Source organism: Triturus cristatus, chromosome 4_1 (genome assembly GCF_964204655.1).
Source record: "Triturus cristatus chromosome 4_1, aTriCri1.1, whole genome shotgun sequence".
Taxonomy (NCBI): Eukaryota; Metazoa; Chordata; class Amphibia; order Caudata; family Salamandridae; genus Triturus; species Triturus cristatus.
Window position 1 is genome coordinate 749,164,770 of NC_140585.1, and position 16,304 is coordinate 749,181,073.

The following is a 16,304-nucleotide window of genomic DNA, read 5'->3' on the forward strand; positions in this document are numbered from 1 at the left end:
GTATTACTTATCTGTGTGACTTAATGTATGCATAAATAAGACTGTGTTGTACTTACCTCTAATCTCATAAAGAGTGCTGAGGGTTTGACTAGAATAAATGCACTTTATTTTATATGTATATCTGTTGTGGTGTCCTTTCATTTGGTATTCAAGGGATTATATATGGTATCACAGCTGGCTTCACATGCCATTCAGAGTTTAGCCTAAGACTGCTCTTGTCCATGCTACCACTAGGATAGCTGGTCTATAAGGTTGACTTTACAACCAATCGCCATAAGGGTTGTTTGGACTGATAGAAGGTGTACACTAGAACTAGTGACATCATACATCAGGCCAACTTCTCACAGATACCACCTAATTTATGCCCTGCCTCGTGGGTGGATTTATGCACCATTTGTGCTAGTCCTAATGTCCTTAAAGTATCTAAAAGAATTGCTGTATCCTTATTTGACTTGTCTTCTAAATAAACGTTAAAGTCACTCAAGATTGTAAACTTATTTGTGGTTAGTGCTGGTTCTAAAAGTGAATCGATATTGCTAACGAAGCAACCTCTTGAACCTGGGGGGTGGTACAGAAGAATGCCTCGGAAGGTTTTTTTCAAATTAATTTCTAGGGCTAAATTAAATGCTTCACTGAGGGTTTGGGGCTGAGATGAAAGTTGCTCCGACTTTTTCTCGATAGATGATAGCCAGCCCTCCTCCCCTTTTAAAGGGTCTGTCCAATCTAAATGATAAAAAGCCAGGAGGTGCAGCTGTCACGAAATCCGGATCCGACGCTGCGTCAGTCCATGTTTCGGTTAAAAATAACACTTCCAAATTATAATAAGAAATAAGCTCTGCTGTTTCATATTTGTGTTTAGCTAGAGATCGGTCTAGGCGCAGACGGGCGCAGACTGGCTTGCCTTTGGCGCACCAGTGGCGCAGACGCGTTGAAGTCTGCCTTAAATATCCCTCCATAAAGGGGGTGTAACCATAAACGCGCTATGAGCGTGAGCAGTTAAAATGGGGGGGGGAGGCACAACTGGGGTCCAACTACCCCGCAGCCCATCACATGGTTCCCCTGTGATTGAGCCGCTACTTGGAAAAACAAAGGCAAACTGAAGGAAAAGTGAAGAAAAACATAAAATGAATTAAAATAGGGACTTGCTCCCTTCTAAGATAGCGCCCGCCAGGCACCTCCCGAAACTGCAAAACGTTGTCTACAAGGCAAGGAGATGCAGGTCAATGATGATCCAAATGCTCACAAAGAGCTGCGCGGATACGCTGAAGTCTGCCTCAATTAACCCTCCATGAAGGGGGCGTAACTATAAACGTACTATGAGCGCGAGCAGTTAAAATAAGGGGGGGGCAAATACAGGGTGCAAAACTGGGGATAGCTACCCCGTGGACCCTCACTGGCTACCCTGTGATTGAACCGCTACTTGGAAAAATAAAGGCAAACTAAAGGAAAAGTGAAAAAGGAAAACATAAAATGAATTAAAATAAGGACTTGCTCCCTTATAAGATGGCGCCCGCTGTGACCTATGGGAGCCAAGCACCTCCCGAAATGGCAAAACATTGCCTATAAGGAAAGGAAAGGCAGGTCAGTGATAATCCAAATGCTCACATAGAGTTACGCGGACGCGCTGAAGTCTGCCTCAAGTATCCCTCCATGAAGGAGGCGTAACTATAAATGCGCTATGAGCGTGAGCAGTTAAAACATGGGGGGGTGACAAGTACTGGGTGCAAAACTGGGGACAGCTATCCTGCGGATCCTCACAGGCTCCACTGTGATTGAGCCGCTACTTGGAAAAACAAAGGCAAACTAAAGGAATAGTTAAGAAGGAAAACATAAAATGAATTAAAATACAGACTTGCTCCCTTCTAAGATGACGCCCGCTGTGACCTACGGGAGCCAGTCACCTCCCGAAACGGCAAAATGTTGCCTACAAGGAAAGGAAATGCGGGTCAGTGATGATCCAATGATGATCCATGTGGACTGTTCCCTTTCCTGAACTTAATCAGTTTATTAGCAGTTAAAATCCAACATCCCTTTTTGATGGTAGTCGGCAAATGTTCACAGTGAAATAGTAAATGATAGTTGTGGATGGTGTACGATGTTGTCCACTCTAGTCCAGTTTCTCGACAGATCAGTATAGGACAGGGAGGACAAGCAGAGCAGCACTAGCCTTGGTCTAGCAACAGTAGGCTGAGCTGTTGGTGAACAGCAGCCCAAGCTCAGCAGCAGACTAGGACTGGGGAAGGGAGTTCGGGGCGACCTGGCTCACCAACAGTAGCAGACTAGGTTAAGGGTGCAAGAAAGGCTTTTAGAGTCTAAATGAGGAACAGCAATTACAAATTACACGTGGGAAAATGTGTGAGATAGCAGTAAAAGCTTCTGAATACTTAGCAACATGTAACAGCTTAGAGCAGCAAAAAAGTTTAATGCCGACTAAAAGAAATTGGGTTACTGGTTGTGGGGGATGAAACCCTACTTAAGCGGAACCATAATTCTTGTATGGGTGAAGTCACAAGCAAACTCCAAGTTAACCTGAGCTCAACCCTCTGGTAGCGTGGAACAGAGCTGTCCGGCTTAATTTAGAGGCAATGTGTAAAGTATTTATGAAGCACTTCAAACATTAATAAAGTGAAAACTCAACACACGAAAAATTCCACAACAATTTAACAAAATAGAGTAAATGTTAATAAATAAAACAAGACCAAAACGACGACAATCCAATAAGGAAAACTTGAGATATGCTTTCTTAAAGATTTATATGAAAATAACATCAAAACGCACAAAGTGCCAGCTGGGTAGATATCTGGTTGCGCTAGACCATGACAAAGTCACTAGTTCAGGCTGACCACCATGGAACAGGGGCCGGCTACAATGACCTGTTAGGCCGACTGAACACAAGTACCCTAAATTCTGATTGCGTAGTGTTGCATAGTGTTGCGGAGTTCCACGTTGAGGATGCATTATGCAGCAGCAATTCCTAGGAGCCGCGATGTGAAATCCTGCATCATCGTCAAGGATACAGTCGATTAGGGGCTTGCAATGCGAAGTCCTGCGTCGAGATGAACGCGCACCGGCTGGTTTGAGGAGGCTGCAGTGCTTGCAATGCAGAGTCCTGCGTCGTCAGTGAGGATGTCATCGACAGAAGCCTGCGAAGCCTGCGTCGAAGATGTGTCACGCAGCGGTGGTTCCTGGTCGGCGGTGATGCAAAGTCCTTGTGCCAGGAAATCCATACAGCAGAAATGATGCACAGGTTCTGCTCGGGGCTGCACAGCGCAGTAGAGGAGATGCATCCAGTTCTGCTGAAACCACAGGTGGGCTGCCAAATCACCTTCAGGCCCACTTCCAAGGGTCCAGGACTGAGGTGGCACCACTTGGCTGAGTAGGGCTCACAGACTGTAGAGTCCAGGTGCTGGGTTCCTGGTTGTCAGAGCCTCCTTTTCCTGAGGCTTTAGTCAGGAGGCCAGCCAACTAGCCCTTTGAGTCAATCTGGGTTCCTAGGTTCAACAGATGCAGGTCCAGCCCTTCTCACCCAGGCAAGAGGGCAACAGGTCAACACAGCCGGGCAGCAGTCCAGAAGAGTGGTAGTCCTGTTAGCAGCACAGCAGTCTGTCTTCCTGGCAGAGTCCACAGGTCCTGAAGTGTACTGAATTGTTGGGCCTAAGGGTCCAATATTTATACCGGGTGCCCACTTTGAAGTGCCCATTCCCTGAGGTGTCCGGCATCCCCTTCCTCCCTGTCCTGGCCACAGCTTGTCTGGGGTCACAAAAGACCAGTGTCAGACTCTTTGTGAGAGTGCTCAGGTAGAACCTTTGTGATGTGCAAGTGTGGTAGGTAACAGCTGCTCCCCCTCGTTAACTCAGAGTGGCCCATCCTGCCAACTCCTATCTCCCTTTGTCTAACTTTCTAGGAGCAATACACAAAGGCCAGCTGCATCTAGTCATGTGAGCCAGGACACGGGCTCCTAATCTAAAAAGGAGTGCTGCCTTCGTCTGCTCCAACCAATCATGGAGGTACTCTCATGCTGAAAATGCATGAGAGCAACTCCAGGATTAGTTAGGTCCGTTGGCTGTCTACCCATCTTCAAATTACAATGAAGAAGCACTGCACGCTAAAGCATGTCCTGAGTTCCATTGACTGACAGTGTATGGGGAACAGTTGACCTTTGCTCCTGTGAAATACACAGGAGCAAAGGTCAACTGTGCCTTCTCCGGAGACACCAATGTTAGTAAGTAGTACTTTTCGTTCTTATCATGTCAGAATTATGTCATCCACATTAATATGTGCTGTTTCAGTTCCATCCTTGGACTAGAGAAGACTGGATACCATCTAAGAGGTTGTGTTTGTGTGTGTGGTTTTTGATTTAGATGTGGCTGTTTTCCAGGTTTTTGATCTCGATGGGCAGTAGTTGTTTGCATCCGCTGCATGGGGCATATCTTTTTGATTGAGGAGCTGAGGGGAGAAGGGAGAAATGGCTCGGAAGCTCCTCGCAGCATTGCAGTGCACCTCTTTTAGGCAGTGGAGGTTGTGTCGCAAAATCACCTCACAACCCCCAGTTATAGGGGCGAGAGGCACAGCGTCGCCCTTGCCTCTTCTCAGGTTCGCAGGGTTTGAAGGCACAGGGAGCTGTTTAGTTTGGTTTCAAAGCCCATTCCATGTCTGGTGCTGTTCCTGCCCTTTATTTACAGCACATGGAGATCTAATTACTCGAGTGCCTTGTTAAATCTAAGCCTTGGAATGCATTGCTGTTCACTGCAGTGTGTGCGTCATGTCCTGTGCTCTGCAATTGTGAAGTAATTAGCAGTATCTGTACATACTATTGGGTTAAAAGAATGCTCTACACCAATTCCTGCACTAAGCATGTTTTTATTGTATTTGTCTCCACCGGGACTGTTTAAGCACCACGACCCAACACTGTGCTCACTCCCACGTGGCACAAAAACGCTCTCCACATAGTCCTCGCAAACGCAGCACCTCGAAACCAAGCACTCCCCCATGCTGTAGCATGCCACCCAGGCGCAACTGCTCATGGTAAACCGCAGTGGGGCAGGGAGGGGGGAGAAGAGGGAGGGGGACGAGTTCACGCACTGGGGCTTAATTTAAAATGTAATAAAATTAAAAGTTAACTTACCTTAGCCGGGCCAGTCTTGCGTCGTCTCTGCTCCTCTCCTGCCTCTGGCAGAAACAGGAAGCAAACAGCCTCCCTCCGCTCCCCCAAGCCAATCACAACGCTGCAATGGCAGAGTTGTGATTGGTTGGGACGCCGACCAGTCAGGCACCTATGGGGAGGCCATTTTCTCTATGTAGGCTGCATGCAGCCACATGGAGAAAAGGCCAAACAGTCGGCGCCCACAGCAGTGGGAAAGCCACTCCTCCCAAGCCTAAAACTTTATGGGTAGCAATATGGCACTTTGAGCCTGATTTATAGTACTCCGTCATAAACGTATCCAGTATCTCGCCAGCCGCATTGCATTATATCCTAATACGCTGGTAATAAGGCGGACGGGATATCCGTCATAGTTGTGACAGAACGCCGAGTTGCCACTCGATTTTCACAAGACATCATTCTACTAATCAGGACTTATCAAGATCCATAATTCGCTTCTTAGGAATCAAAGGGAACTTTATTCGTAACTACGATAAACCGCCTTCTCAGAACGTGTCATAGTCTAACATATCGACGTGATACAAGACGATCCATTTGACGTTTTTGACTCGGGAATTAATCCAGCAAGTGATTGGTACACAATCCTTAACATCATACAAGTTAGGAGATACTGCCTCAACACTCAAGCCTTGAAAAAGCCCAGAGGGCGAAACGCGCGTCGGCTGCTGTTCTGCGTTTTCTCTGATCATTAAAACTCTGCGACAGGACCTGATTGGAAAGCTTCTTTTTATGCCATTATGATAAAGGACATTTGAACAACTAATTACTGTACATGTTGCTTCAGGTTTTAACTACACCTTTGGATTACAGATATCATCTCTGGGTGTGCTCAGGTGTATTTTGAATCCATAGTTGTGAAAGAGCACCCGTCCGCCAAACACTGAATCCTCTAAGACCCTGTGTGTTAATTCAGAATAATGGTACGTGTTAGAGTAATACCTTTCGTTTCGGAGATTTACTGTGGGATGCACTCAGTGGTTTCCTAATGTCATTTTTGTCTCGTGCTTTCATCATCCATCCTTGTTGTATATATAATTAAATTTTCCTTTTCTCTTTCAGCTTATTGCACTTAAGCGAAAGATTTTTCCAAGGAGAAGGACACAGAATGAAGGTGTGCTCGAACGTAGCAGGGTGTAGCGGAACAGTGCCAAAAAAAGAAATCTACCTCAGCGTTTGATTTACAATGCGAATTGGCGTGAAGCTTTGCTCAGACAATATGGGCATGACCCACGCCGAGAAGGAAAGCAAGCAAGCTGTTGCTGAATTCACCACCATCCCCCCGATGACGCAGCACAAAAACAGCCCCTGGGGCCGGCCGTGAGGTGCCCGCTGTCCGGCCGCAGCTCGTGTCTCATTACAGGCATTAGCTCGCGCTCATTCCATCGCTGCCTCAAAGTTCCTCTGGAGGAGACGGCGCGTGAGACATTTGCCAGTGTAATATAATGTTCAAAAGCCTGGGCTGGTGGTGAACAGTCAGCCAGCGTCCCTGAAGTTTCCAGTCCAAAGTAGCGAAAGGTCAACGGCTCCACAGTATATTTTTGCATCATGACGGGGTGGGCACTGATACGCACGCCCCCCCCCCCCCCCCCCATCCCATAGTCGTGAGATCTTTCATCAGTCCCTCAGTCGGAACATAGTTGGTAAACAGCGCACAGAAAGTTCGCCTGTAAAAATAGACGCTCGCTGTGAGGAAACCGTACCAGGCGCGAGAGTTGTTCTCTTTATCTGGCCTAGCTGCTCATATCCCCTGTGATGATTAGCAGTCACGGTGTGATTTGCTGCCCTCCTTACATGGAGGCAAGAAAACGATGACTGTCAACAGTAATTTCGAATATTTAAAACAAATGTATGCCGGGAGAATAAGAAATGATTTCTACATTGTAAATGATTGGTTTTACTGGTCAGCTGTCACTTTGTAACTTAGACGGCAGATTTTCGGCAGCTACGGCCCTGGGCTTATGGAGGTAGTACGTTTTAAGGTTGTGAAACTGGAGTTGTAATGACTGAGCACGCAGCTGCGGTTAAGTTTTTGCAGGAAGGGGATTGGTTGGGAATATTTGATGGGGGCAGAAGGTGGTCACGTTCACAGTCCACAGAATCACCTTCTGTATTGTTTTACTTTTAATCATTTATCTTTGTCATTTCCAACTTATGAAATGAAGGCAAAACTTCTGAGGCCTCTCCACCTGGGTCACCCTTATTGTGGCCAAGCCAACTGATTATATGCACCTGAGAGGCAACTCACGTCATTTGCAAGTAATACAAATATTTATGCTGCAAATGCCGCTACTCTACACTCCACAGCACTTAGTTTCCTTTCCTTATTGAAAGTGGTGGCAGGGCGCCAGCACGAGGTGACGAGAATTAAATCTGGATTTGGCCTAACTAATAAAGAGCTGTCTTTGTGCACTGCATGTTCTGATGAAATTGTATGAACTGCACTGTGTGTTGCAACAAGAAAGACTTACAAATCTTTCTAAAGACAGTGCTTGACCACCTAACTCACGAATTGTTTGTATCCCTGAATTAAATTGCGTCCTTCAGTTAAGGAAGACTGCGCAGCCTAGGAGGACTCTGTATGATACTTAATTCGAATGGAAATTGCATTAAGATAATCAGTGTTAAATGTAAGCGATAAACATTGGCGTTACCTTTTGAACCAGTTATATGTTTCCTAAAGATTGATCACTTTGACCAAATTCCTGTGTAAAATAGTCGCGCCCAGCTAACCAGCCTGTAAACGTTCAATTATTTTTCTCTGTGGCGGCAGTGAGATTTGTCTTTTGAAAATTAAGTGGAGAAAAATATTGTCTTTTGAGGATAGAGATTTGAAATGTATGCTACAGGTACAGACAGAAAAAGAAACAGAGCTATTTTTATTGAAATGAATGTCCTTGTTTGAAGTTGCAATTCTGAAATTGCCTTGCTTTCTTACCTTACCTATGATGCCTCAATTTCTGATGTTTTGCATAATCGTTATTTGTAAATTGACTGCATCACATTTTCCTTAAAACATTTTTAAAAACAATATTTATATTCATATTTGTTGATGGAAAAAGTTACATTTTTCGTTTACAAAGTCGATGTGTTGAATCAACTCTATATTTTCTGTACCTTAAAGAGCGATGTGCAAATGTTGCACTTTACATTTCACTTCATTACAAAATTTCACAAAACCTGGCCATGCTATTATGATTAGAACCAGCCTGTACATGTTGAAAGCACCAAGGTCTTCTGATAATCTATAATCTCCACTTTTAGCTATGATAACATTTGTGTTTTTTAACATAATATTGAAATGGTTTGTACAACATAATTCCATGAGTTAAAAAAAAAAGCAGGTGGATTAATCGAAGCTAGCAGCTTGGCTGCATGAAGGTGTTGGCAAATAAATATTTTTCTATATTTGTCCCTTGCAGCTATGTCCTTTGTTCCTAAGCTACTAAAGCACACCTAATGCTAGAATCGGTACGTCTATGCTCAGGGCTGAGCATCAAGTGGTACTGCTGTTTTTATTTTAATGATTCCCTAAGGTGTTTCATTGGATTTCTCAATTAAAATACAATATTTCCCGTTTCATGCGTGTTCTTTGGCCATTTAAGGAACAGTTGTGATTCCCGGATGCTGATGACTACTTTTGGGGGATGTTTTAATATCCAGAAATAGACTGTTGAAAACTGAGCCTGAATGCATCCTCTGGCAAACCTACTCTGTAGTGCCTTTTCCGTTGTCATTATTTGACCCGGTCAGGTTCCACACCTTTCCTTGCATGTAATTGTAAATGTCCCACTTTAAAAAGTGTGCTTAGAAGCATTGAAACGGTTTTTCAAAGACTTTGGCTCCAAAACTGCACAGGGAATCCCAGACTTTGCCTGTTGTACTGAACACAGGGAATAGGCCGAAGATGGATCTGTTTACCCTGGGACATCTTAAAGTGGAGTTGGTACCGAGTATGGAAATGTTAGTGATCAGGCTCTGTTTTTAGTAAGGAAGTGTATTCCTTTGAGGATATCAGAGTTCATAGATGACATTGGTAGAAGTTTGTACACCAAGATAAGGACATCTTCACCAATACACGGGAATCGGTTAGTGATGAGTGTTCTACATTACACAGTAAGTACAAGTCATTCTGGTACAAGGTACACCTTCATCGGCGCCAAATGCAACATTAGGTTCTAGAAGGAAGCAAAGGTATTCCAATGTGTTTTCAGTTGTGGACCGCTGCAATGTGTACAACGATGCAAATCAAACATGCTACGGTTTTTGTTGCACTTCATGTTGCAAGAGCTCCACCTGTCCTTTTGGTGTACATGCACCGAGTAATACTGTTGCAAGAGGTCCACCTGTCCTTTGTGAGTACGGCTGTACATGCACCGAGTTCTACTGTTGCAAGAGGTCCACCTATCCTTTGGGAGTACTGCTGTGCATGCACCGAGTACTATTGCAAGAGGTCCTCTTATCCTTTGGGAGTACTGCTGTACATGCACCGAGTACTACTCGTGCAAGGGGTCCACCTGTCCTTTGGGAATACACCTGTGCATGCACTGAGTTCTACAGTTGCAAACGGTGTACCTATCCTTTGAGAATACTGCTGTACATGCACCAAGTACTACAGTTGCAAGAGGCCCACCTATCCTTTGGGACTACTGCTGTATGTGACCCGAGTACTACCATTGCAAGAGGTCCAGCTATCCTTTGGGAGTACTGCTGTACATGCACTGAGTACTACTGTTGCAAGAGGTCTACCTATCCTTTGGGATTACTGCTGTGCATGCACCAAGGACTACCCATGCCAGAGGTCTACATGTCCTTTGGGGATACTGCTGTACTTGCACCGGGTACTACTGTTGCAAGAGGCCGACCGATCCTTTGGGAGTACTGTTGTGCATGTACCAAGTACTACAGTTGCAAGAGGTCCACCTATCCTTTGGGAGTACTGCTGTGCATTCACCGAGTACTACCATTGTAATTGGTCCACCTATCCTTTTGGAGTACTGCTGTATGTGCACCGAATACTACCGTTGCAAGAGGTCCACCTATCCTTTGGGAGTACTGCTGTACATGCACCAAGTACCACAGTTGCAAGAGGTCCACCTATCCTTTGGGAGTACTGCTGTACATGCACCAAGTACTACAGTTGCAAGAGGTCCACCTATCCTTTGAGAGTACTGCTGTACATGCACCAAGTACTACTGTTTCAAGAGGCCCACCTATCCTTTGAGAGTACTGCTGTATATGCACCGAATACTACAGTTGCAAGAGGTCCACCTATCCTTTGAGAGTACTGCTGTACATGCACCGAGTACTACAGTTGAAAGAGGTCCACCTATCCTTTGAGAGTACCGCTGTACATGCACCGAGTACTACAGTTACAAGAGGTCCACCTATCCTTTGGGAGTACTGCTGTACATGCACCGAGTACTACCGTTTCAAGAGGTCCACCTATCCTTTGAGAGTACTGCTGTACATGCACCGAGTACTACAGTTGAAAGAGGTCCACCTATCCTTTGAGAGTACTGCTGTACATGCACCGAGTACTACAGTTGAAAGAGGTCCACCTATCCTTTTAGAGTACCGCTGTACATGCACCGAGTACTACAGTTACAAGAGGTCCACCTATCCTTTGGGAGTACTGCTGTACATGCACCGAGTACTACCGTTTCAAGAGGTCCACCTGTCCTTTGAGAGTTCTGCAGTGCATGCACCAAGTACTAATGTTGCAAGAGGTCCAACCTGTCCTTTGGGGATACTGCTGTGCATGCACCGAGTACTACAGTTGCAAGACCTGTCCTTTGGGAATACTGCTGTACATGCACCAAGTACTACCCATGCAAGAGGTCCACCTGTCCTTTGGGAGTACTGCTTTGCATTCACCGAGTACTACCCATGCAAGAGGTCCACCTGTCCTTTGGAAGTACTGCTGTGCATGCACAGAGTACAACTTACAGCACAGAGTACTACAGTTACAAGAGGTCCACCTATCCTTTGGGAGTACTGCTCTACATGCACCAAGTACTACAGTTGCAAGAGGTCCACCTATCGTTTGGGAATACAGCTGTGCAAGCACCGAGTTCTACAGTTGCAAAAGGTGTACCTATCCTTTGGGAATAATGCTGTGCATGCACCGAGTACTACTGTTGCAAGTGGTCCACCTATACTTTTGGAGTACTGCTCTGCATACACCAAGAACTACCCATGCAAGAGGTCCACTTGTCCTTTGGGAGTACTGCTGTACATGCACCAAGTACTACAGTTGCAAGAGGTCCACCCATCCTTTGGGAGAACCGCAGTACAAGCACCGAGTTCTACCGTTGCAAGAGGTCCATCCATCCTTTGGCAGAACTGCTGTATATGCACCAAGTACTACAGTTGCAAGAGGTCCACCTATCCTTTGGGAGTACCGCAGTACAAGCACCAAGTTATACCTTTGCAAGAGGTCCATCCATCCTTTGGGAGTACTGCTGTACATGCACCGAGTACTACCGTTTCAAGAGGTCCACCTATCCTTTGAGAGTACTGCTGTGCATGCACCAAGTACTAATGTTGCAAGAGGTCCACCGGTCCTTTGGGGATACTGCTGTGCATGCACCGAGTACTACAGTTGCAAGAGGTAGACCTGTCCTTTGGGAGTACTGCTGTACATGCACCAAGTACTACCCATGCAAGAGGTCCACCTGTCCTTTGGGAGTACTGCTTTGCATTCACCGAGTACTACCCATGCAAGAGGTCCACCTGTCCTTTGGGAGTACTGCTGTGCATGCACCAAGTACTACCCATGCAAGAGGTCCACCCATCCTTTGGGAGTACTGCTGTACATGCACCAAGTACTACAGTTGCAAGAGGTCCACCTATCCTTTGAGAGTACTGCTGTGCATGCACCAAGTACTAATGTTGCAAGAGGTCCACCTGTCATTTGGGGATACTGCTGTGCATGCACCGAGTACTACAGTTGCAAGAGGTAGACCTGTCCTTTGGGAGTACTGCTGTACATGCACTAAGTACTACCCATGCAAGAGGTCCACCTGTCCTTTGGGAGTACTGCTTTGCATTCACCGAGTACTACCCATGCAAGAGGTCCACCTGTCCTTTGGGAGTACTGCTTTGCATTCACCGAGTACTACCCATGCAAGAGGTCCACCTGTCCTTTGGGAGTACTGCTGTGCATGCACAGAGTACTACTTACAGCAGAGAGTACTACAGTTACAAGAGGTCCACCTATCATTTGGGAGTACTGCTCTACATGCACCAAGTACTACAGTTGCAAGAGGTCCACCTATCGTTTGAGAATACAGCTGTGCAAGCACCGAGTTCTACAGTTGCAAAAGGTGTACCTATCCTTTGGGAATAATGCTGTGCATGCACCGAGTACTACTGTTGCAAGTGGTCCACCTATACTTTTGGAGTACTGCTCTGCATACACCAAGAACTACCCATGCAAGAGGTCCACTTGTCCTTTGGGAGTACTGCTGTACATGCACCAAGTACTACAGTTGCAAGAGGCCCACCTATCCTTTGGGAGTACTGCTGTATGTGACCTGAGTACTATCATTGCAAGAGGCCCACCTATCCTTTGGCAGTACTGCGGTGCATACACCGAGTACTACTTACAGCACCGAGTTCTACCGTTGCAAGAGGTCTACCTATCCTTTGGGAGTACTGCTGTGCATGCACCAAGGACTACCCATGCCAGAGGTCCACATGTCCTTTGGGGATACTGCTGTACTTGCACCGAGTACTACTGTTGCAAGAGTTTGACCTATCCTTTGGGAGTACTGTTGTGCACGCACCAAGTACTACAGTTGCAAGAGGTCCACCTATCCTTTGGGAGTACTGCTGTGCATTCACCGAGTACTACCATTGCAATTGGTCCACCTATCCTTTTGGAGTACTGCTGTATGTGCAGCGAGTACTACCGTTGCAAGAGGCCCACCTATCCTTTGAGAGTACTGCTGTACATGCACCAAGTACTACAGTTGCAAGAGGTCCACCCATCCTTTGGGAGAACCGCAGTACAAGCACCGAGTTCTACCGTTGCAAGAGGTCCATCCATCCTTTGGCAGAACTGCTGTATATGCACCAAGTACTACAGTTGCAAGAGGTCCACCTATCCTTTGGGAGTACCGCAGTACAAGCACCAAGTTCTACCTTTGCAAGAGGTCCATCCATCCTTTAGGAGTACTGCTGTACATGCACCGAGTACTACCGTTTCAAGAGGTCCACCTATCCTTTGAGAGTACTGCTGTGCTTGCACCAAGTACTAATGTTGCAAGAGGTCACCGGTCCTTTGGGGATACTGCTGTGCATGCACCGAGTACTACAGTTGTAAGAGGTCCACCTATCCTTTGGGAGTACCGCAGTACAAGCACCAAGTTCTACCTTTGCAAGAGGTCCATCCATCCTTTAGGAGTACTGCTGTACATGCACCGAGTACTACCGTTTCAAGAGGTCCACCTATCCTTTGAGAGTACTGCTGTACATGCACCAAGTACTACCCATGCAAGAGGTCCACCTGTCCTTTGGGAGTACTGCTTTGCATTCACCGAGTACTACCCATGCAAGAGGTCCACCTGTCCTTTGGGAGTACTGCTGTGCATGCACCAAGTACTACCCATGCAAGAGGTCCACCCATCCTTTGGGAGTACTGCTGTACATGCACCAAGTACTACAGTTGCAAGAGGTCCACCTATCCTTTGAGAGTACTGCTGTGCATGCACCAAGTACTAATGTTGCAAGAGGTCTGCTTATCTTTTGGGAGTACTGCTGTGCATGCACCGAGTACTACAGTTGCAAGGGTCCACCTATCTTTTGCGAGTACTACTGTACATGCACCGAGCACTACTCACAGCACCGAGTACTACAGTTGCAATAGGTCCACCCATCCTTTGGGAGTATTGCTGTGCATGCACCAAGTACTACCCATGCAAGAGGTCCACCTGTCCTTTGGTAGTACTGCTGTGCGTGCACCAAGTACTACCCATGCAAGAGGTCCACCCATCCTTTAGGAGTACTGCTGTACATGCACCAAGTACTACCGTTGCATGAGGTCCCCCTATCCTTTGAGAGTACTGCTGTGCATGCACCAAGTACTAATGTTGCAAGAGGTCCACCTGTCATTTGGGGATACTGCTGTGCATGCACCGAGTACAACAGTTGCAAGAGGTAGACCTGTCCTTTGGGAGTACTGCTGTACATGCACTAAGTACTACCCATGCAAGAGGTCCACCTGTCCTTTGGGGGTACTGCTTTGCATTCACCGAGTACTACCCATGCAAGAGGTCCACCTGTCCTTTGGGAGTACTGCTGTGCATGCACAGAGTACTACTTTCAGCACAGAGTACTACAGTTGCAAGAGGTCCCCCTATCCTTTGGGAGTACTGCTCTACATGCACCAAGTACTACAGTTGCAAGAGGTCCACCTATCGTTTGGGAATACAGTTGTGCATGCACTGAGTTCTACAGTTGCAAGAGGTCTGCTTATCTTTTGGGAGTACTGCTGTGCATGCACCGAGTACTACAGTTGCAAGAGGTCCACCTATCTTTTGCGAGTACTGCTGTACATGCACCGAGCACTACTCACAGCACCGAGTACTACAGTTGCAATAGGTCCACCCATCCTTTGGGAGTACTGCTGTACATGCACCAAGTACTACAGTTGCAAGAGGTCCACCTATCTTTTGGGAGTATTGCTGTGCATGCACCAAGTACTACCCATGCAAGAGGTCCACCTGTCCTTCGGTAGTAGTGCTGTGTGTGCACCAAGTACTACCCATGCAAGAGGTCCACCCATCCTTTAGGAGTACTGCTGTACATGCACCAAGTACTACCGTTGCAAGAGGTCCACCTATCCTTTGGGAGTACTGCTGTGCATGCACCAAGTACTACTTACAGCACCGAGTACTACTGTTGCAATAGGTCCTCCTATCCTTTGGGAGTACTGTTGTGCATACACGGAGTACTACTTACAGCATCTACTACTACTGTTGCAAGAGGTCTGCCTATCCTTTGGGAGTACTGCTGTACGTGCACCGAGTACCATTGTTCACACAATTTGGAATACTGCACTGACTTGGTGCTCAGAAAACAGCGACACCAACTAATGGCCACCATGCCATTTTGTGCTTTTCTTTAATGTGTTTACCACAAAATAATTTGCTAGTATTTTGATTTCATGGTAAAACAAAGATGAGTCTCCCAATTATATGTCTTTGAAGATGAAAAGAAAAAACGTGGTTTCTCTCTATAGTATTTTCAAGTGGGATTTCCCCACCCCATGGTTTGTATCCAGAATTCTGAAAGGGTCTGTCATCGGTTACTGAGGTTACATCTGCGCAGTTCCTGCTTTGGGTGAATGCACCTCAAACATTCCGTGGCGCTCCTGTTGAGTCACAGGAGCGACACCACAAGGCCTACGCTATGCCTCTTGGACCCCTGTACAGGTTTACTAGTCCATATGACCTGGTAAGGCTATACGTTTGGAAATCGAGCATGTGGGAGAGCCCAGAAGCAACTCATCCTCTTTCAGTGATTCAGTGAAATATGCATGTGTGTCCTTTTAACAGTAAAAAACAAGAAGGACGATTTTATAGAACCCATTACCCTCTAGGCCAGGAGTGTCCACCACAGTTCAAGGCGGGTTGGCTCCATGACCGACATTCACCACTGACTACAAATGATTTTATTTACCTTGCACTATATAAATGTATCTTCTTTGAATATCTGGGACGACCCCACCCTCTTGGGCCTAAGCTGGACACTCCTGCCGTAGGCACTCTAAATGGAAGTTCTTTACGAGCGTTATTTGGTCAGTATAGGAAGGGTGACCATATAATTGGACCTACCAATATTCAAACCTATGGCGTTGATTTTATATAGAAAAATCTGCAGGAGGTCCTACGTATGGGGGTTGGGGCACTAGAATCCTCTGCTAATTATCATGGCGCCGTCTCTAGCCATGAACTCCAGTCAAGCCCTTTCATGTGCGGCGACATCATTTACAAAATATCACCAGCAGGTCCAGTAAATAGGACTTTGTGCACACTGTACTTGGGATGAGCCTAGCTCCTTGCTGGCTCTGTGACGTCAAAGTTGCCACTTTATTGTACAGGTAGCACTCTTTCATTGATTATGCCTTTAGGAATCTGTG

General features: G+C 46.3%; 1 protein-coding gene across 1 annotated transcript in view; it reads left to right on the plus strand.

Moving 5' to 3' along the window:
• Window positions 1-8,568, plus strand: part of GNPTAB (N-acetylglucosamine-1-phosphate transferase subunits alpha and beta) — a 644,942-nt gene extending 636,374 nt beyond the window's left edge. The window contains exon 21 of the mRNA XM_085653265.1: window positions 6,221-8,568. Coding sequence (XP_085509391.1) covers window positions 6,221-6,298 — 78 coding nt within the window. The 3' untranslated portion in view covers window positions 6,299-8,568. The remainder of the gene's footprint in view (window positions 1-6,220) is intronic.
• The last annotated feature ends 7,736 nt before the right edge of the window (window positions 8,569-16,304 follow it).